Consider the following 19184-nt stretch of genomic DNA (forward strand, 5'->3'; position numbering starts at 1 on the left):
ACATACAAGTGGAAAAAGATGTTGGAGCTGTGCCCAAGACTGTTGTCCACTACTTTAGGGTCACTGCAGCAGTCTGGCACATGCTTAACATTTGGGGCGGTGTCAGTTGGCATTGAATAGCCACCATAGTGGGTACCTCATAGGACTGTGGTGTCTAAGGGCAGAGATCAGTGCTCTAAAAGTGGCTTTTACAGTGTAGGAATAAGACAAAGAAATTCCCTCCTGTGATTTAGGCCTCTGCAGAGGTCAGCTTGCTATGATTTGTTGAAATAGAAGGTAAAGAATATGAATGCTACTCACCCTTAATGGCTGTGGAGTAGCGATGAGGTAATGGATTTTTTTTCCTAATTGTGGGAAATAGGCATAGGCAAATAGGATTTTAAGGTAAATAGTCTATTCTCTGCAAGCCTTCAAGCACCTGGCACTTAAGAGGGCTGAGCTGCCAGCAGGAAGCTCTTTCCTGCCTCTGCCCTGCAAAGTTGTTTTTTTTTTTTGCCTTGCATAAAGTATTCTACATGCATGTAATTACCTTTTCTAATCAAGTCAAAAGGGGTTAGTGCTTAAGTAGCTCTATTTTGGAGCTTATTTTCATATTTTATCTACTTATATGAAAGCCTTAAGTTTTTGTAATGGTATAGCTGCCTTATTTCAGACACCTTTCTCTCTGCTGCCTTCTGGATGAGGAGGTGACAAAGTCATTTACCATACTGAATAACTAGGAGCCCTTAGTGGGGTTCAGAGTGTCTGTGAAAACACAAAGCATTTTGCTGCAAAGACTGAGAAGGACCTCCATCTTCTGTGGACTTTGAGGATGTTGGGGTATTTGGGATGCTCAGTATCTCACTAAACTAAACTAAAATCGAGATCCAGCTACCACTAAAATCAACATTGAGACTCTTGTTAATATAAATGGGTGTATATGGATGTTTATGAAGAATAGTAGCAGAAGAAAGGTGATGTTTCTACCAGCCCAGTGCTGGTGCTCAGAAGAACCTTCCTCTGTGTCAATACAAGGATGGTTCCCTTCATCCTTATTTTCTTCCATAGTAATTTTTGACTTAGTGGCAAGTAATTGCAAAACATCCCTTGTTCTAGTACTTTTGTGACATTAGAGCTTTTTCCTTTATTAATGTAATATGGATTAATCTCAACATTTAATCAATAATTTTATTTAATTAAGCTGTCTAGGCTAGCTCAAAGGTTGTGGCTTACTTTGGTCTTTATTTCGTACATCAGCTCCTAACGCACTTACTCTATGCTTCTAGCAACTACTTGGGTGATGCAAGGAAGTGACATCAGTTGATGATGTAGTTATTGGTGTTTTGCTTCATAATCAGAAGCTACCTATATCATCCTCAGGGTGATGAATTGCAGCTTGTAGAATGTACTTTGTATTTTAGCCTACCTGTATTATTAAAAGCTTCTAGTCTCTACTTACTTCTCTTTCCACCCCACTGTGTTCTTTGCTTTCTCAGTAGTGTTAGAGGTCCTTCCTGCTGCTGCTGTGTCATGGCCTACTTTCTTGGAACCTGCTGGTCTGGCTTGTACTTATCTGAGCACAACTCATGGAATGTGGGCATCTGAGCATGGGGTGGTATGGAGCTGTTTTCTGTCCTTAAGGAATCTGTTCTTCTGGCTAATGATGGCAGCTAGCTAATGATGCCTGTTGGTTTTTTGGAGCAGATGCTTTGGAGTCCAAACAAGGACTTTCAGAAGCACTTGGCTGAGCCTTGCACCCCATTGCAGGTGGTTTTGAGGTTAGACCCACACTGAATATCATGGTTGGTAGTTATTCCTGCCCTTTGGCCAGAACTCAGTGCAGCTCCTTTTAAAATTGAGCTGTTCATTGTCTTTAAACATTGTACAGGACAAATGCTATTCTGTCATATGCAGTGAGAGCAGCTCTGTCTCTAGCTGGGAACTATGATGTGGGTGCTGAAGTTGGGTTTGTTGCCATTTTGAATGGCCATCACCAGAAACTATCACATGACAGATGATATCCCACCACTGGTGATCTGCTCCCTCCTGGCACATCCAATCTCATGCAGAAGTACCCCATGGCAGCACATAGGACTATGTGCACAACCTTGTAGGCTGGCTGGTGTCTCTGCCTCTGTGAATGGAGGTTTCCTCTTAGAAAAGGAGGTGCTGTGCCAGGGTGGCAGAAGGGCAGGAGCAGCAGCACCTGAGACCATGTATGATCATCATGTGGGCTTACTGTCTGCAGCAGTGCCAAAACAGCCACTTGGCTTTATCATGTCTGTGCTCAGGGCTGTTTCTAAGTCAGATACTTCCAGAGGCAGGGTACAGGAAAGGGACAGGCAGTACTGAGTGCAAGAGGCAGTATGCTCTGCCCAGCATTCACCATCAAAAAGGGAAGCAGCTGGCTTCCTCAAGGGCTGGAGGCTTGGCTAACATCTCTATTTCTGTCTGGAGCACTATGCGAGAGCAACCAAGCTGAGCCCTTGCTGTTTCCTCTCACCTGTACAGACTGAGCTTTTCTGTGTTGAGCAGAACTGTACCTCCACCAGCAGAACCTTACACACTGTCCTGCTACCACTGGGGACAGGGGGTAGTTCTAGGACTGCTGTTCAGAGTGAGCTGGTCTGGTGGGATGAGCAGGTCTCCAGCAGAGCATGCTGAGCAAAAACCCTGCTGATCAAACAACGGTGCAGTTGGCCATGAAGAAGCCCTATGTTGGCAGGCCCACAGAAATCACTCAGGACTGGCATCAGGAGAGAATAACTCTGTCTTTCCCAAACAGCTCTCCTTGCCATGGCAGGGGCCAAGGATATGCTGAGACATTATGAAGTGGGGTGGTTTGTGCTTCAGTTGAACCACCTTTTTTTGTACTGTGCTTCCAGTTTACTCTTGAAGATAGAACATATAAAAGGAATCAACCCTGGCAACTCTATGGACTTAGTACAGGAGAGTGGTGTTTCAAATGGTCTCCTTGCACCTTGGCTTAAAAGGTGTGGGTGGGAAGAAGTCCATGCTCAACACATCTGCATCTCCTGAGTGCTGCAATGCTTTCTCTTGCTGTGGTTTGGAGAACTCTATGCACTACTGCGATGCCATTAATGTGTGTATTGTTATTTGATGCGTGATACTTACAAAGCCAGAGTAGGCACAGATTTGACTTTCCTGAGGGACTAAAGGAGAAACAGTGATCTAACTTTAGCTGGTCCAGCTTGCTTGATACTTTAATTCAGGATGCACAGTTGAAATTTAGAGTAGAACACAGGCAACATTATATTTCTTTTTACTGGTAAATAATTTGAGAGGTGACCTGTAAATGGCGAGGGAAGGAAAATATTCACTGGATTTGTTCCTCTGGACTTCCTTGCACTGAAGAAAAAGGCTTGATGGAGTATGGGGAGAGGGACTTCTCTCTTCAAGCTGGCTTTTTAAGAACATGTATCTGGAGGCCTTGTGATGGTTTTGTGATCTGGAAGGGAAATTGTGATGTCCCAGATATGACCCAGAAAGCTGTAATGAATTGTGATTGAAAATGAATGTCTGGATTAGTGGGTGTGGGTGTTTTGCTTGAACTATGTTTCTACCCACTGTTACCTCAAAGGAAGAAATGCTGCACCACTCAAAAGCAAAACAAAAAAATAACAGAAATGTTAATTTTGCCTTGCTCTCCTAGAGTGAGCCCTGTGGACTTCTAATTCATGTCCTCCTTCACAAAGAAAACAAACCTTGGCCCACCTTTGCCAATAGAGACTATGTTATGGCTTTCCCTTTTAGGACATTGGAAAAATCTATTTCCAGTGTTTGGGAAACTTGTCTTCCTGTATTCTCATGGCAGTGGGGCTCAGTTTGATGCCTTCAGCTAGGAACAGTTTCCCAGCTTTTTCTGTGAAGCTGAATTATTGATGGCTGTTCGCTTTCCAGGGAGTGCACAGCTTTGAGAGGGAGGCTCTTGGTTGATTGGTTCACTGCCTGCTATTACAAATGGTACCTCAGTTTGTGTTCTTGGTAACCAGCCCAGCTGTACCTTAAAATTTTTCCTTGTCCTCTCTGCTTTCTGTTCAAAGTTGTTCTTGAACAGGAACCTTAATGTTCTCTAAGAGGCCTTGCCTGGTTTTAATCTATGAGGGTTAGTTACTTGAGTCCAAAAGTTTTAGAAAACTGGCTGAGGCGTTGTGGAGCACTCTGGTGTATGTATTTTGGTTTGGAACATTAGTGGGGACTAAGAACTTGAAGGAGTCATTGTTTTGTTGTTGTTTGAGAAAAAGCACACAAGTTGACACTGGAAAGTGTAGTCTGGTCAGTTTCACATTGATGGTGGCTAAAAGTCACAGCACCAAGGAAATAGGATCCTACCGGTCAATGAAAGAAACTGAAGTAACAATAAATATTTACTTTGACCTTTTAGCCAAAACATAAATTTTTAGTCTGCTTCATAAGTTCTGTAGTGCAGTTTGCCTTGCAGGTCACCTATGGTTCCTGACTATTCAGTCTAGAAATTGAAAAAACCTAGTGTTATTCTTCACAATAACATAAGATCTAGTAAATGGATAGGGGCAAGTTAGAATGTGAATTTTACATGCTGTGTCTTCATCCTGGGCTATTTCTAGTTGACTTTTAGGGGTAAGTTCTTGCATTAGTATGCCATCTCTAACTTAAGTGTCCTGCCACCTTGGGGGGTGGCAGCTGAGGTTGGAGCAGGTGTTGCTCAGAACTGCCTGGACTGTGTGCTATGGTGGGATCATGTGTGCCATGTTCTGCTTAGGGATGGGGATGCCCATAGGTACTGTCTGCCAGATGGCTTGCAGAGGTTTAGAATGAAGAGCATGAGAGAGGATATAACCACTGACTGGTTTGCCAGTCCTGGGCTGTAGGTAAGAAGGAGAATATTAACACCAGAATGTGTAAAGGAACAGTAGGAGAGAGGAATTGCTGTTCCTGTATCTAGAAACTTATGTAGTGCTGGAGCTATCTATCCTCTAAGTGTGCAGCTCCCAGCACAGTAGATGTCTTCAGCTGCTTTGCCAGTAGCACAAATCATAAAAAGAAGTACAGAACTGGGTTTTACCATCCCCATTGCAGCTAAGTTAAAAATTTGAAAAAATATCTTGAGGTAAAGGAATAGTTTCAGCGTGGAGAAACTTTCTTACAAGGATAATCTTAAGGATGAGCTCTTAGTTCTCCAAAAGAAGTGACTTGATCCTGGCATGAATTTTTTAACAACTTATTAGCAGGGTACTGCTTACTTATTAATGAGTTAGAGGGTTAGTGAAATCCGGTAACTGGATGTGAAAGCAGAAAAGCATAAACTAGCCACGAGGTGAATGTTTTATGAATCAGTACAATTAATCTTGAAGGAATACATCCAGAGAAGGCCTGAACCTGAGACTGGGCAACTACTGAGAACTCCTCTCCGTGTTTGCAGGTGCGTGGGCTTGGTCTGGCTTGCAGGATACAGGCTGGGGGTGAACGGAGCGATTCCCCTGACCTGACCGGTGCGGGAGTTGCGGTCTGGGGGTTAGCACTGCACCCATGGGAACCGGCCGGCTCGCCCGCAGCCGCCGGGCCGTGCGCTGAGCTGTACGGCGCCGATGCCACCTCCCGGTACGCGGGCGATGGCCGGTGTGCCCGGCGCGGAGCGGCAGCTCCGGCGGGACTCCCGCCGGCACTGCTGCGTTGTGTAACTAGCGCTCCCGCTCGCGGGACGGGGGCGGCGCGGCCGGTCCCATGCGGGTACGGGTACCGCTCCTGCTCGCCTCGCTCCCTCGCTGCGCGGCGGAGGATCCCGCAGCCGGGGGCCCGGCGGTGCCGCGGTGCGGGGGCGGGGCGAGGGCGGGGCGCGCATGCGGGCGGTGCCAGGCAGCGCGGCGGGCCGCGGAGCCAGTCGCCCCCGCAGCACCGCTCGGCCAGGGACAGCTCCTGCCCGCGCACAGGTAACGCGCTCCCCCCGCGGCCGCGCCCCGCTCCGCCCGCGCCGCGGGACTGCGGGGGGCCCGGCGGCTCACGCCGTTCCCCCCCGCCGGTTGCTTGCTTGCAGCTCCGCAGCTGTGACAGCGCCGTCTCCCACCGCGGAGCAGGCAGCGGCCGCCGGCTCTGCCCGCCGGGCTCTCGGCTGAGGAGGGAGCGCGTCTACCCGCAACTTCCCGGCGCTCGCAAGGCTCCGCGATGGAAGGGAAAGGTGGGTCGGGCGCAGAGGGGGGCGGCGGCGAAAGGACCGCAGTGGCCGGGCTGGTGCGGGGCCGGGCGGCCGAGGCTGCCGCTGTGCTGGGGACATTGCAGCACCGGCGGGGAGCGGGCGGGAGGCGCGTCCTGCCGATCCCGCGGGGTGCTCGGCCCGCTGCGTAGGGAGTAAGGGGAAGGGTGGCTGGGTTTTAAAATTTATTTTCCTTTAGGGCGAGACAGATGTTTAGTTGGTGATTTGTTTTCTTAATGCTAAGGATTTGCATAATAAATATGAGGTCTGTCCCATGTTTTTTCAGCCAGTCAGCAACGGGGAGGTTTTTAACAGATGAAAAGCATCTCATGATTAGAATGTTGGGGTTTTTTTAAATCTCAGTTTTGTTGGTTTTTTTGTTTTTTTTCTGAAACAAGAACAGGACTATAGAGCTCTGCCCTCGTTACGTTGCATATTTAACACATCAGAACATAATGATAGATTGGGAGAAATGCTACGAGTATTGTGCTATTGAACTGTCTGTCCTAGAAAGACGAGATCATCAAATATTTCCTGCCTGGCATACAGAGATCTCATCCATGTATATCCCTTCAGGTTGAGCATGTATTTTGTTTTCATACATAGCTGGGTAGTCATCTACGCTTATTTACTGGTCTACCTCTACAATTGCATTGGAAATCATGCATTCAACTGGTACATGAACTCAAAATCTGTATGTCTTAATTGCCAATTAAATATTGATGGTAAGTTAGTCCACGCAGAAGAAAGGCGAGTTGCCATTCCCACTCAACATAGCTGCCAGCTCTCCTATATAACACAAATCTGGTTGCTGTTTAATTGATAGTGATAAAGGCAGTGGGACATTGTGGACCACATTAATTCAAGGAAAATTATGGTAGACTTGTATAACACAATACTACGTACCTTCCAGGGAGACGAGCAAGCTATATTTAAACCTCAGGTTTATTTTTGTAACTATCTTGTCAATCAGGGCTATACTTCTCCTGGGTGGGAATATCTGATTATATGATGATTAAGGAAGGAAGCTATTTCAATCATAAGGAGGCAGTATGTCCTATAAAGTACAGTTTCTTGTGGGCAGTGATCAATAGAATTACCAGGACATGAGAACAGGTAAGTACCTCTTAAAAAAGCGTGTCTGTAAAGACTTAAATTAAAAAGCTCCCAGCAGTAATTTTAGCCTTAAATATATTTTTTTTATTATACATGCTGTTTTCACAGTTAACCTGAGATAGGCCACCTTTGCCTTTTGAATGTCCTACTGGTACATGTCTTGATGCGAAACAAAGGGACCGTGACTTTACTATAACACATTACGTGCCTTGTCATGCACTACACAAGCAGGCAGAAAGCTTTCCGTGGAACTTCTGATGGAGCTCACGTGGCTGATGAAGTTGTACAGGGTGCAGAAAGGTAACATCTGCAATAAAATAAGAAGGGTCCAGCTAGCTGGTGGAAAAACACCACTGGAGAAAGCATCACCTGATTCTCATCTTGTGCGAACAGCAACTGTTATGATGCAGTTACTGCCTAAGTTGGTAATGAACATTTGGATGAGGCAGCTTTTCAGACCACTGGTATTTCTGTTTATTAGTTGCAAGATGGGCTCTGCAGCAGTCCATGTTCCCAGGTGCTTTGCTTTGGTGGGGGAGATAGCAGGAGTGAGACAGCCCAAAGAGTCACTACTCGGGGAATTTTGTGCAAAAAAATTCTCTGCAGTTCACTGTTGCTAGAGATTTTCTTTCATGAGGTAGCGGCGGGGAACAAACACTCTCTGGGTTTCCTCTATCTATGTAAAAAGAGGGGCTGTTGAGAGAAAATTCCTCCGAAATCAAGGCACCAAAATGGGACAGGTATAAAGCAGAGATGACCTTAAAGGAAATGAGCAAGGAACTTTGGCACCTTAATGAAAAATGAGAAGGCAGAAGTCTTCTCATGACAGGGATCCAGTTGTGTTGGCACTGAAGTAATTTTTAAAACTTGCATAGTATCGGAGAAGCATAAGAAGGCCTATGGTGCACAGGTCTAACAGACTAATTCTATGTACAGACAGTGAGGCACAGTGCAGGACGTCTCCCCAGAGTGAAGGTATGAGCCAGCCTAAACTCTCATATTCAGTTTTTGTGACTAATCCTAGATGGACTTGCAACTACATTGCCTTACTAAGCACTTGTTTACATTTTATTTTCATTGCTAACCAGGCCTTTGCATTGTGAGTCCTATGTTATGAAGTTGCTGCTTGCACACAGTGTTTCTCCAAAATCATCTCTTGCTTTTTAAATGCTTTCTCTTGCAATCTTTCTCCCACCCCTTCAGTCTTCCTTGGTGCAAGTCTTAGAACATCTCAAACTCAACATTGTGCAGATACTGGGGGAAACTGTGTGCTATATTAAGCAACATAGCCTGTTTAAGAAATCCTACCTTCTGGTCCCTGAATTCATCAGTCCCTGATGACTACTGTGGACATTTCTGCCTAGGATTTGCCATCTAAGTACAACTGGATTGTCCAAATGTGGTTGGTGTTGATGCTTTGCAAAGCCTGCAGTCCTTTGTAAAAACCAGGCTAAGGAACCATCTCTGGCACTGCTCAGAGCAGCCATAACTGATTTCACTGGTTAGGCATATTTGTGAGAATGAGGGGAGAATGACCTATCAGTTTTTGTGTAGTGGGATGCAGGGCTAAGGACTTTACTGTTAGGACTGTAGCAGTAAGAATGCAAGCCAAGAGAGTTCTGATGTGGGCTGAGGAGGTTGTGCAGCCTGTGCCATATTCCAGCAGTCAAAGTTGGCTACGGCTGAACATCTTTATCTCCTCATGGCTCCTAAAAGATAAATAGCACTATATGGAACTGCAATGTTACCAACGCATCTTCGTGGTCTAAAAGTAGCATTTGGCCTCATCTAACTTACACCTTCTTTGACTTACTCTGAGCTTCTTTGACTTCCTCTGTTCTGCACATTCACTGTCTCCAAACCTTTTCCAGAAGTAAGAAGCTTAAAAGTTGTAGCTGTTCCTAAAGCTCATTAGTCAATGGGGGAATGGAGGACATTGTGGGTGAGAGCTCTGTTTTGCATCTGCTACCTGATCCCTGTTCTCTGAATCTCGCCACTACAGCAGTTCCTGTAGGCTGCAGCAGTAAGCGATACCACACCAGGCATCCCAGGAGCTGGGTTTTGCCAAAGCTAACAGCAGTTAATGTGGAGGTTAAAGAATACTTGGTCACTTGCCAGATTCCTCAGTCACAGTTAGAAAGATGCTTAGCAGAGGGAGGAATGTCACAGAGCAGTATTCAGACTCAGAGGCTGGGAAAGAAATCAGCTGAGCAAGAGTCAAGCTGCACAGTGTGGAATGTATCCCTGGGCTTCTGGATGGAGTAGAGAGGGACTGCAGAGCTAGCTTTGCTGCAGGGAAGATTCCCTTCCTCCAAAGGTACTATACCCTTTTCTGTGCTCCTGAGGACACAGGGAAATCTATTTATCCCTCACTGCCAGAAAACACATATTACTGCTTTTATCTCGCCTGAGATGGGGATTGGGATCTTGATGTGTCTATGTTGTACGAGGGACAGGCTGTCCCTTCTTCAGAGGCCCACCAAGTTTCTGGTGCTCTCTGCTCTCCCTGGAGATCAGTACTAGGCACTGGTGGTGTGGGGCAGTTGCACTACCTCGATGCAGGGCAGGCTGCTGACAGCATACAGTGCATGCTGTTAGCTAGGAAATATAGCAGGGCTTGTTCTTGTCAGCTGGTCTATGGGGACAGCAAAACTAAAGCATATTGTTGGCTGAGATGTGAAGGTGCTTTTGCCAGTCCTCTGAGCCCTGGTCCCTGCCCTGTTGTATAGTAATCTCAAGTTGGAGAGACACTCTCTATGCACTGGGTCTTCCTACAGGAACCCCATCCTTGTGCTTAGAAGGCTGTGTGGTAGAAGCTGGGTGACCTGGCCTTACAGCTGGAGAGTCCCAAAGCAGCAGGCCTTGGAGGAGATGTCTGCAGAGGACATCTCTGCAGTGAGACTGTCCTAGGCAGATGCTGCCACAGTTAGTGCCACCTGAGTCATGTTGTCTTCTCAGTTACAGAGCTGGAAGTAGGATTTTTGCTTTTGTGGAAAAGCCCAATACTGCTGCTCATAGACATGTGATGTTCAGGCCTCTAAGACATCTTGTAAAATAGCAGTAAGATCCTATTTACTTGGGGCACAGTTACTCTTTCTGGATCTGGCAAACAGATCTGAACTTTTTGCATCTTGCCGTCTTGCATATTTAGGAATGGGCAACATGGTTTGATCCATCTCTCCCCACTGGATCTGCTCTGAAGCCTCCTTGTTCAGCCCCAGAATTGGTGGGCCAGCTTTCTCTGTGCAGCTGCCTGCATGCTATGCCTGTAAAGGACAGAATCTTCACCTTGAAGAACTTGTGATCAAAACCCAACAAGAGCTGATGAATGGTAGGATTGAAGATAGCCTTTGTGGGCACGGTGAGAGAGGGTGGCGAGTGAGAACATGTAGTTCTGGAGGTTGCTGTGCACTGTTCCCACCTTTGTGGCTTTCTTCAATGATCAAAGAAAAGATCTTAGAGATTCCAGCTGTAGTTCAGGTCCTGAAGTTGTTTGGGATGCTTACATCAGAATCTACCTCATAATGCATCATCCTGACATGTCCTGTATCTGTCAGAGGTGAGTCTGCAGCATTGTTATTGCACATGTGTTGGGGTAATGTAGATTGCTTTGGTAAGGTCTGGGTCATGCAAGTCACCTTCCATACTTGTTTGCAATGGAAACAAAATAGTGGCACAGTTATTTCTGTTATGAAGCTGGTTTTCTTTTCTGGGGAATACTTATCTCTGTCAAGATGGTCAGAGGTTTAGTTGAGAAGCACATTTTCCATAGAGGAGGCAGCTCCATGCTCTCAGCCTTTCCCAGCGATGCATGGTGTGAGATCCAGGGCATGTTACCGAGGCCAACAATTCTCAAACTGGCTGCTTGAAGTTTGACAAAGGGTGGAAACTTTGAGGATGTAAATAAATGGCCTGATCTTTTTTTACTATCTCCCCCATGCCCCAGGCTGTACACAGGCTGTACATTTCAATATGGGTACCAGCTTTTTGTATAGCAGGAGAACACTTTGCCTGACTTTAACACCTTACCCCTGAGGCTGGAGTGGAGTGCTGTGAAAGGTAACTTAGGTCCTGTGCCTCGGACTCAATCTCTGCTGAAAGATGCAGGAAGGGGTTGGAAACAGAATGTAAAGCATTAAGCTAGTGCTGCTTTAGTGCTTTTCTTTAATGCATTTCAGAAGGGAAGAGAAATGTCTGTTCCTCTCACTTAAAAAATTGCATTAAACTCAACACAGATATGACTGTCCTGAGAGGGCTCAAAGATGGTAAGAGCTCAGTTTGCTGTATGTTACTTGCAAGTGAGTAAACTTTGGCTATTTGCTGCCACCTAAAAGAGCAGATAATACCTTTATTAACCATCATTTAGTGGCTGCTGAAATACTGTGGGTGGGCATCTGCAACTTTTGAATGAGAAGGATGACCCAAGCCTACCTCATGCTGGGGGAAATAGACATGGTACCCGAGAAAGTATTTGTGCTCCAATGGGCTCATAGTGAGGAATGAAAAGTAAGTGGCCATGCTCATGTTCCTTCATACCTACAAACCCACCATGTTACTAAGCAAAGGGGAAAGAGGACCTTAATAGTAGTCTTAAATCTTATAAAAATTGGTGGGGGACTTGGTCATCTGTCTCTTATGAAAATACCCAAGGAGCAAAGTCCTCCGACTCATTTCCACAAGTTATGTGGGAGCTGTGGATGTTGCTCTGAATGAAATGTTAGAGTAATTGAGAATGATTTTATTTCTTTATTTTTTTTTAAATGCTTTAAGTTTGTTCTGATGTACCACTTATACATATAGTGGCTGAAAGCATAATCTGTGGATATTTTGAGTAATGACCTGGATACAGCTGTTTCATCCTTATGTCATTTGTGGTCCAGAAATTTAAAAAAAAAACCCTTGATTTTCTTAATACTTTAAAAAAAAAGGCAAAAGCACAAAAGACTTATCTTACCACAAGACTTCTCTAATTTACTCTTATCTTTCCCTTTCTATCTACTCAGCTATTTAAATCCCATCTGAATTGCATTCATTCTAATGTGCCATATAACTTGATATGCAAAAGCTAGTTATTGAGGAAGAATTGCAGAAACTATATTTGTCTGTGTCTTTTGACCTGTAAATGAGGTAATATGATTAATTTTTACATGCAAATCTTGGTGTTTATTAGCATGGTAAAAGGTAAATTGACAGAAATATTCCTGATGGGCATAATAATTAATGCTTTCATTTAAAGTACAAAGGTTTTAATAATGGTATTATACTAAACTGATTGAAGAAGGAGTTTACTATTTTCCATCAGTGATATAAGGAATCTTCCTTTTAATATATCTCCCCTGCTTTTTCAAAGTATAAGTGTTCTTTATACTCAATGAGAGTACAAATCATCGCAGTAATTCATTGAGTTTCTTCTCTTAGGTCTCAGGTTTGGATGGACCTTATGATTTGATACTTATGCAGGATACACATTGAAAGCTATGGCTTTTTTCTTCAGATTGAATTAAACTATTTATGGTGTCGTCATGTTTCAGTAGAGATCTTGTGGCTTGTGATGATGGCCGCTCAATAGAGTGCAGGAGCAATACTGCGGCGTGCCGTGAGCCACGTGGCCGAGGGAGGGCTGTGTGTGCACCAGGATGTGTACTTTGAGATGTAAGGCATTTTTACTTGCTATTTTTAATAGCATGTGCAAAGTAAGAAATCGGGGAAGCATGGAATATCATTTCTAATTTGGAAAACTGCTTTTCTTGAGCTATGCTTCTTCCTCTTCTGTTTCATTCCCCCCCTCCGCCGGAGACTGGCTTAAGGCTGGCCTTATCTGCAATCAGCCTTCAATAGGTAAGGTTAATTTCCTGAAGGTATCTACTTGGATTTTCTTCATAAGTCCTCCAGGAGTGCTGAATGCTTTATTGGTATAATGAGGGAAAGTTGCCTTAGTTCTCAGTCGCAGAGAATGTATTATTAATGCAAAAACACTTTCCTGGCATTTAATGCTATCTCCAAAAGAGGCTGACAGGCATAAAGGCTTCTCCAGGAAAACTGAAGCCCATCTGGTCACTAATTCTGTTATGCCATGTTTATTCCATTATCAAGGGCTATCACTGTGTATTTTTCTCTCAAAATCCAGGCAGACAAGATTATTGGTGGGATGGGCATGCTTAAGTGTTAAGATAGTGGCTACTCAAGCAAATGTTGAACTAGAGACCCTGACGTATTTTCCAGCTGACTCTGGTCTCTGACATGACCCTCCTTAACTGAGAAGCTGGAACTCTAAATCTGATTCTGGATTCTGTATCCTGCCTCTTCTTCCTTCCATTTACATACTGCTCTCTATTCCCTTTGCATTTTTGAGTGTTTGATGATACTTGGCGAATTGAAGAGTGGCATCCAGGTGTTGTGGCTCTTGTTTGGTTGTGCTTTACTTGGACTGAGGTTACACCTTGGAGTTGTTGAATTACAGGTGCCTGTGCAGTTTGAAAGATCAAGCCTGTATGAATTCAGCAGTGAAATTAACTGCTTTGAAGGACAGCCCTCAGAACTTCATTTTAGGGGAGCTCTTCAGTGAGTATGAAACTTGTCTGTCCTTCAGTTAAGAATATTTTGCAGCAGTGGCTTTAGAAAGGTATGGAACAAACATAAAAATATTCCACATATTCAGAATTACTGTCTCATCACAGATGGTATTGGTGATTCAGTTTAGTTTTCTGAAACTGTCTAGAAGACATACAGTATGAATTCATTCTTTGCTTGAGAATCCTTGCACACACTGTGCTTGCTATGATGCAAAAATGGCCATTCCACTGTCACTTTAGAGTAACCCCTAAGTCAGCCTTATACATGCTAGTGACTCCACCATACTGTATGCAAGAGGGAAGCAGCAGTAATGCCAACAAAATGAGGAATAATATAGAATAATATAGAATAATATAGAATAATATAGAATAATATAGAATAATATAGAATAATATAGAATAATATAGAATAATATAGAATAATATAGAATAATATAGAATAATATAGAATAATATAGAATAATATAGAATAATATAGAATAATATAGAATCCAGCACCTTCTAGCACCTTGAATTTCCTATTTTAATACTAAAAAACCACTGCAGCATAACTGGGTTGACAGTAGAATAAGCTTCCTGAGCAAGACCTGCTTTTTATAATATTTCCAGCTTATCTGATCTCTTTGAAGGCTGAATCTGAGCTTTTGAGATATTTTTCTGTCCTTGAATTCATATTCCCTTTTAGTATTGACCAGTGCTCCTGGTATTCTGAGACTGCCTGTTAATCAGTGCCATACATTATCAAATAATTGTATTGGCAAAGCCAGCTGTTAATTTTGAAACTTTTTATTCCTATCAGTGTACCCCAGTGGAGAGGTTTCATGCTGCAAATTATAACCATTTTGCTGCAATATGAGAAGTGGGGAAGAAATCAGCAGAGAAGTTTTAAAATTACTGTCCTGAGTCTCCTCTTCCAGTCAAGATTTTAAATGAAGTTCATGTAGCTGTTCTGGATTGGCACTTGTGTAGATAAATGCATTGCTTGTTCAGTAGGCAAAGGCCATGTCTCTAATGCCTTACAGAACTGAAAACACAACAGAAGTAATGCTGATTACATGGTGCAAGACCTATTTAAATGACTTTAGACCACTTAAGAAGTGGTAAAGGTTTAAAGAAGTAATTTTTTATTGATTCAAGATGATACTAAAATAACAAACAGTTATGGTTTACTTACCTGTTACTTTCTTGCTGCCACTTTGAAGGCAATTTTCTTTTTTGGTACAAATTATATAGCTTTGAGGGACTTGTGTTATCAACTGCTATTAAAATTGCTGTATAGTATCTTCAAAAGTCAGCATATCTGCCCCATCTTAAAAATAACTATGAATTATGCTTATAACAAGTGGCTCTGTGCTGAGACATGTCTCTGCCATTCCTACTAAACAGTGCCAGATATCTAGATTTACCTGTCAGTTTTATTTGCATGATTCATCTCTCAGTAACATGCGATTCAGGCTCTCTGACCTAAACTGTATTTATAGTGCTTTCTGCTCTCAAAAAAAAAAAAAAATCAACAACCTGGAGCAGCAACACTTTGAGTCTTCTATTTGTTTGTTTAAAAAAAGAAAAAAAGCTCTAGGGACGAATTTTCCACCTCTTTTTGATTAGAAGGTTCCCAGAAATGGTGAGGACAAGCCTGACATACTGAAGCATACAGCCGTGGGCAGTATTCGGAGACAAAGAACAGAATGTGTTTAAAATCTTAATTATTTATAGTCAGAAAATAATGTTTTTCATTAAGTTGTCCCTTCTGTGGCACCACCCTAAGGTTGACGACAGCAGATCTGAGTGCAGAATTTAGCCTTGTGTTCTACTGTCAGTGAAACTGAGAACAGGGAATTGAGGCTGAAGCTGAGCTGTACGTGCACAGGGATCTTCTAGTGCAAGCAGTGCTCTGCACTCTGAGTCAGCCAAATGGTGGGACTTTTCTGACTGATGTCCCATTATAGGCATACTGCTGTATGTATGAAAACACAGGCAGTTCTTTATTTATTTAAAGGTTTTCAGGAACAGTGAATATAGGGGAGTCTCACTGAATCTCAGTGCTGTTAAAGCTGGCATCACAGCCACTGAAATGCACTTATGCTCATGTGGAGTGTGAGTTTATGTTCAGTAATCTCAAAGGCAAGGCTACCTTGCTGCTCTTCTTTTCCTGAAGTCATCTTTGTTACCCAGAAGCTGCATGGTAGTTTGGTAATCTAAGCCAAACAGACCATGCCCTGAATGCAACTCAATCTGATCTTGAAAGTAGCTGTGATGGGCTACTGGCTTGGAGAATATTAGGACCACGTAAGTGGACATGTCTCACTTCTGTTCATATCAATTCTGTAAGTTGGGCTTTGGCTTGGGGCCTGACTGTGGCATCCAGCAGGTGTGCTTGGCTTTTCATCCTGTCTCCTCAGGTATGTGAAGACTTTCTTCTGCTTTTTCCCTGCCTGTGGACATTCACTCCCTTTAATGGCTGGGACTTGAGTCTTGGGGGGATTCAGTGGCCTAGCAAAGGATAATGTTATAGCACTTTGGGCTGTTGTCTGTCTGTCAGAAACACTGAAGGAGGCATCTGCCTCTTCTCCCTCTTGTTTGCAAAGGAGCTGCCTAAAACACAGGTCTCTTGTTTTGCAGAAAATCCTATTTTCTGAAGTTTGTTTTGAACTGGATCGAACCCAACATTTTTCTTAGTATTTGTGCCCATCAAGGTCTTCCTGAACTCTGCACTTTCTGATAGATCCTGCTTTGGGTTCATAAGAGTTTGTCAACACCTGTGTTGGTATGAACAGCACAACTGAGAGTTTTTAAACTGAACAATTTTACTGTGTGCTATTCTTGTAAGGGGGTATCACAATAGCCTCACTGATTTCTGAGGGATTGTGGATTTCATGGGATGCTTTTAAGGCCTTTCCAAGTGGAGGTACATAGGGACCATAAAGACTTAGTGCTTTTAAGTCTTGCACTATTTGTCTGATCAATATTACAGCTTTTCTAACTGTTGAAGTAAGGATCTTAAGTTGATGGGGAAAGTAGTTGTTTCTAAGTTTCCATTTTAACTTCTTTTGTAAAAGAGAAACATTGCTGTTTGCCAGAAAGGACAGCCATGTCATCAGGAAAGCTTGTGTATTATTCTCTTAATAAATACTGTATTTCAGTCTTAAGTAACATGTTTTAATTCAAAAATGTTTTGAAATATTTTTTTTAAATACTGTTAGCAATTACTGTTACATCATTCTTATTAATTCTGTTAACAAACAGTAATGCTTCATTGAACACTTTAAAACTTCCTTTTTTTTTCCAATAGGAAACAACAACAGAACTGGTCAGTAAATTGCAAGTGTTGTAATTTACTATATCAAGTATTTTTGTGCAGAGGATACCAGCTGCAAATGTTCTGCCCATTCTTTGCCAATGGTTATTGGCCCAAATGTCATGCAAGGCCATGTGAAACTGTTTAGTTCCATGAAGATCTGACCTCCTCTAGATGGATTATCTTGTAGCTTTACCAAAAAAACCAACACTCAAAACAGATTGCTCTGCCTTGGTTTCTGAACTATGTGGATTTCACACCATGTCCTAGAATAGTCCCAATTGGCACTGATGGCTATGAACTATATATATTTATAGTGATGCTGCATGGTACCAGAAATAGTGACCAAGGTGGCTATCAGCCAGTGGCTGCTGAATGCCCTGAGTGTAAAGAATTGGAAAGCTCATGTACCTCCTTGAGGGGAAAATGCAGTCAAATTGTCTCTAATTGTGGCTCCACATAATGATGGAGCAATCAGAAATATTGAAGCATGGGCAGTGGATTCCCTTGCTATAAGACAAACCTGGATGGGTCTGGTATTGGGTCCTGTTTTGCTGAAAGACATACTGGACTGTTGATTCTGTTCTGGTGGGGCTAGTTACACCTACATGAAGCAATAAATCAGCTCCTACTCTTCTGAAAAAGAAAACCCTTGGCTCTCAGCTCAGCCCCTGCTGGCAAAGAAGTGTGGGGATGTAGAGCCAGAGCTTGACGCAGCTGTGCCAAGTCCAATATACCATTTTGTGAACTATCTGGGTTCAGCCTCTTCTGTCTGTACTCTATAGTGAGAGGATGGCTACAGAAACCTCTGGTTAGTAGAGTTACCATGCATATCAGAACTGAATGTACTTTATGTTAAATGAGAGGTTGGTGCCTGGACAGTACATGTTTGTGTATGCTCAGGGACCGAGGTCTTCATTACCTTATGTAGGAGTGTTATTAGAAACCTGATATGGGCTTTAGTGCCTTACCTTGCTGATCTGAGACCTCACCTGGGTAGTGTTTACGATTTGGGAGTGGTTGGATCACAGAATCTTCTGAGTTGGAAGGGACTCACAAGGATCATTGAGTCCAACTCTTAAGTGAATGGTCCATATGGGGATTGAACCCACAACCTTGGCATTATCAGCACCAGGCTTTAAGCAACTGAGTTAATCTCAGATGTATCAAGTAGTTGATGTTCTGTTGTTGGTGAGAGAACTCGGGGAGCTTTGGAAGGAGGGCTTGTTGGTGATAAGGAAGAGGACAGTACAGACCAGCAAGATTCCTGGGTTAAATCCTACCTCTGAGTTTTCTTGTGTTGAAATCACTTTTAAATCCTCTGTGCTGCTGAATGGAATGAAGATTGGTGGGTAACACAGCCCTGAAACCAGGACACTGATGTTTTTCTCCTGCTAATCCAAAAGGTTTTGAACTATTTTACTACTAAAGCACATATTAACCTCTAACCTAGTGTGGTGGTGTCATCTTTCTGCTGTACTTTTTGCTGAAGTTCACAGCTCAAAGGTGCTCTCTGAAGCATCTTAGATGTGTTTAACTGGAGACATTCATCCTATGCCAGCTTCCATCATGACTAGCAAAGTTGATGTTTACTAAGTTTTTTTGAGATGATGAATCCTAATAGCTTTTTAAGTACTTTAGCAACAAATAGAGGAGCATTGTTTAATAAAATCATAGTGCTGGGCCTAGAGGGATGCATTAGTGCTTCAGCAGCCTAAATAGTGGCCGAAGGTTATAGAAGGATGAAAGTGATTCCTGTTGTAACATCTTGTATTCTTCTGTGTCTTTTTCCCTTAGCTGTTGTCAGGCTTGCATGTTTAGGCAGCAGTCTGATATTGGTCTGATAGTGTAATGTCCCTTCTGTGCCTCAATACTGATCTTGTCCCTAGTAAAGATGGTGACGCAGCAGGAACTAGAAAAACATGGATTCTAAGAAGTGTTTCTTTTAAGGTTGTTGTATTCTATAGGTTGATCTGTGTAATGTATCCCAGAGGGAGAACCTTACAGAAAAACAGACGAAGGAACTGAA

The 19184-nt window shown here is 43.2% G+C and overlaps 1 protein-coding gene across 1 annotated transcript in view; it reads left to right on the plus strand.

The window, feature by feature from the left end:
• Positions 1 to 5821: 5821 nt before the first annotated feature.
• FGF12 (fibroblast growth factor 12) overlaps positions 5822 to 19184 on the plus strand; it is a 224131-nt gene continuing 210768 nt past the window's right edge. The window contains exons 1-2 of the mRNA XM_071566436.1: positions 5822 to 5909; positions 6014 to 6154. Of these exons, the coding sequence (XP_071422537.1) occupies positions 6142 to 6154 (13 nt within the window). The 5' untranslated portion in view covers positions 5822 to 5909; positions 6014 to 6141. The remainder of the gene's footprint in view (positions 5910 to 6013; positions 6155 to 19184) is intronic.

The sequence above is a fragment of the Pithys albifrons genome, chromosome 11, assembly GCF_047495875.1.
Source record: "Pithys albifrons albifrons isolate INPA30051 chromosome 11, PitAlb_v1, whole genome shotgun sequence".
NCBI classification, from domain to species: Eukaryota; Metazoa; Chordata; class Aves; order Passeriformes; family Thamnophilidae; genus Pithys; species Pithys albifrons.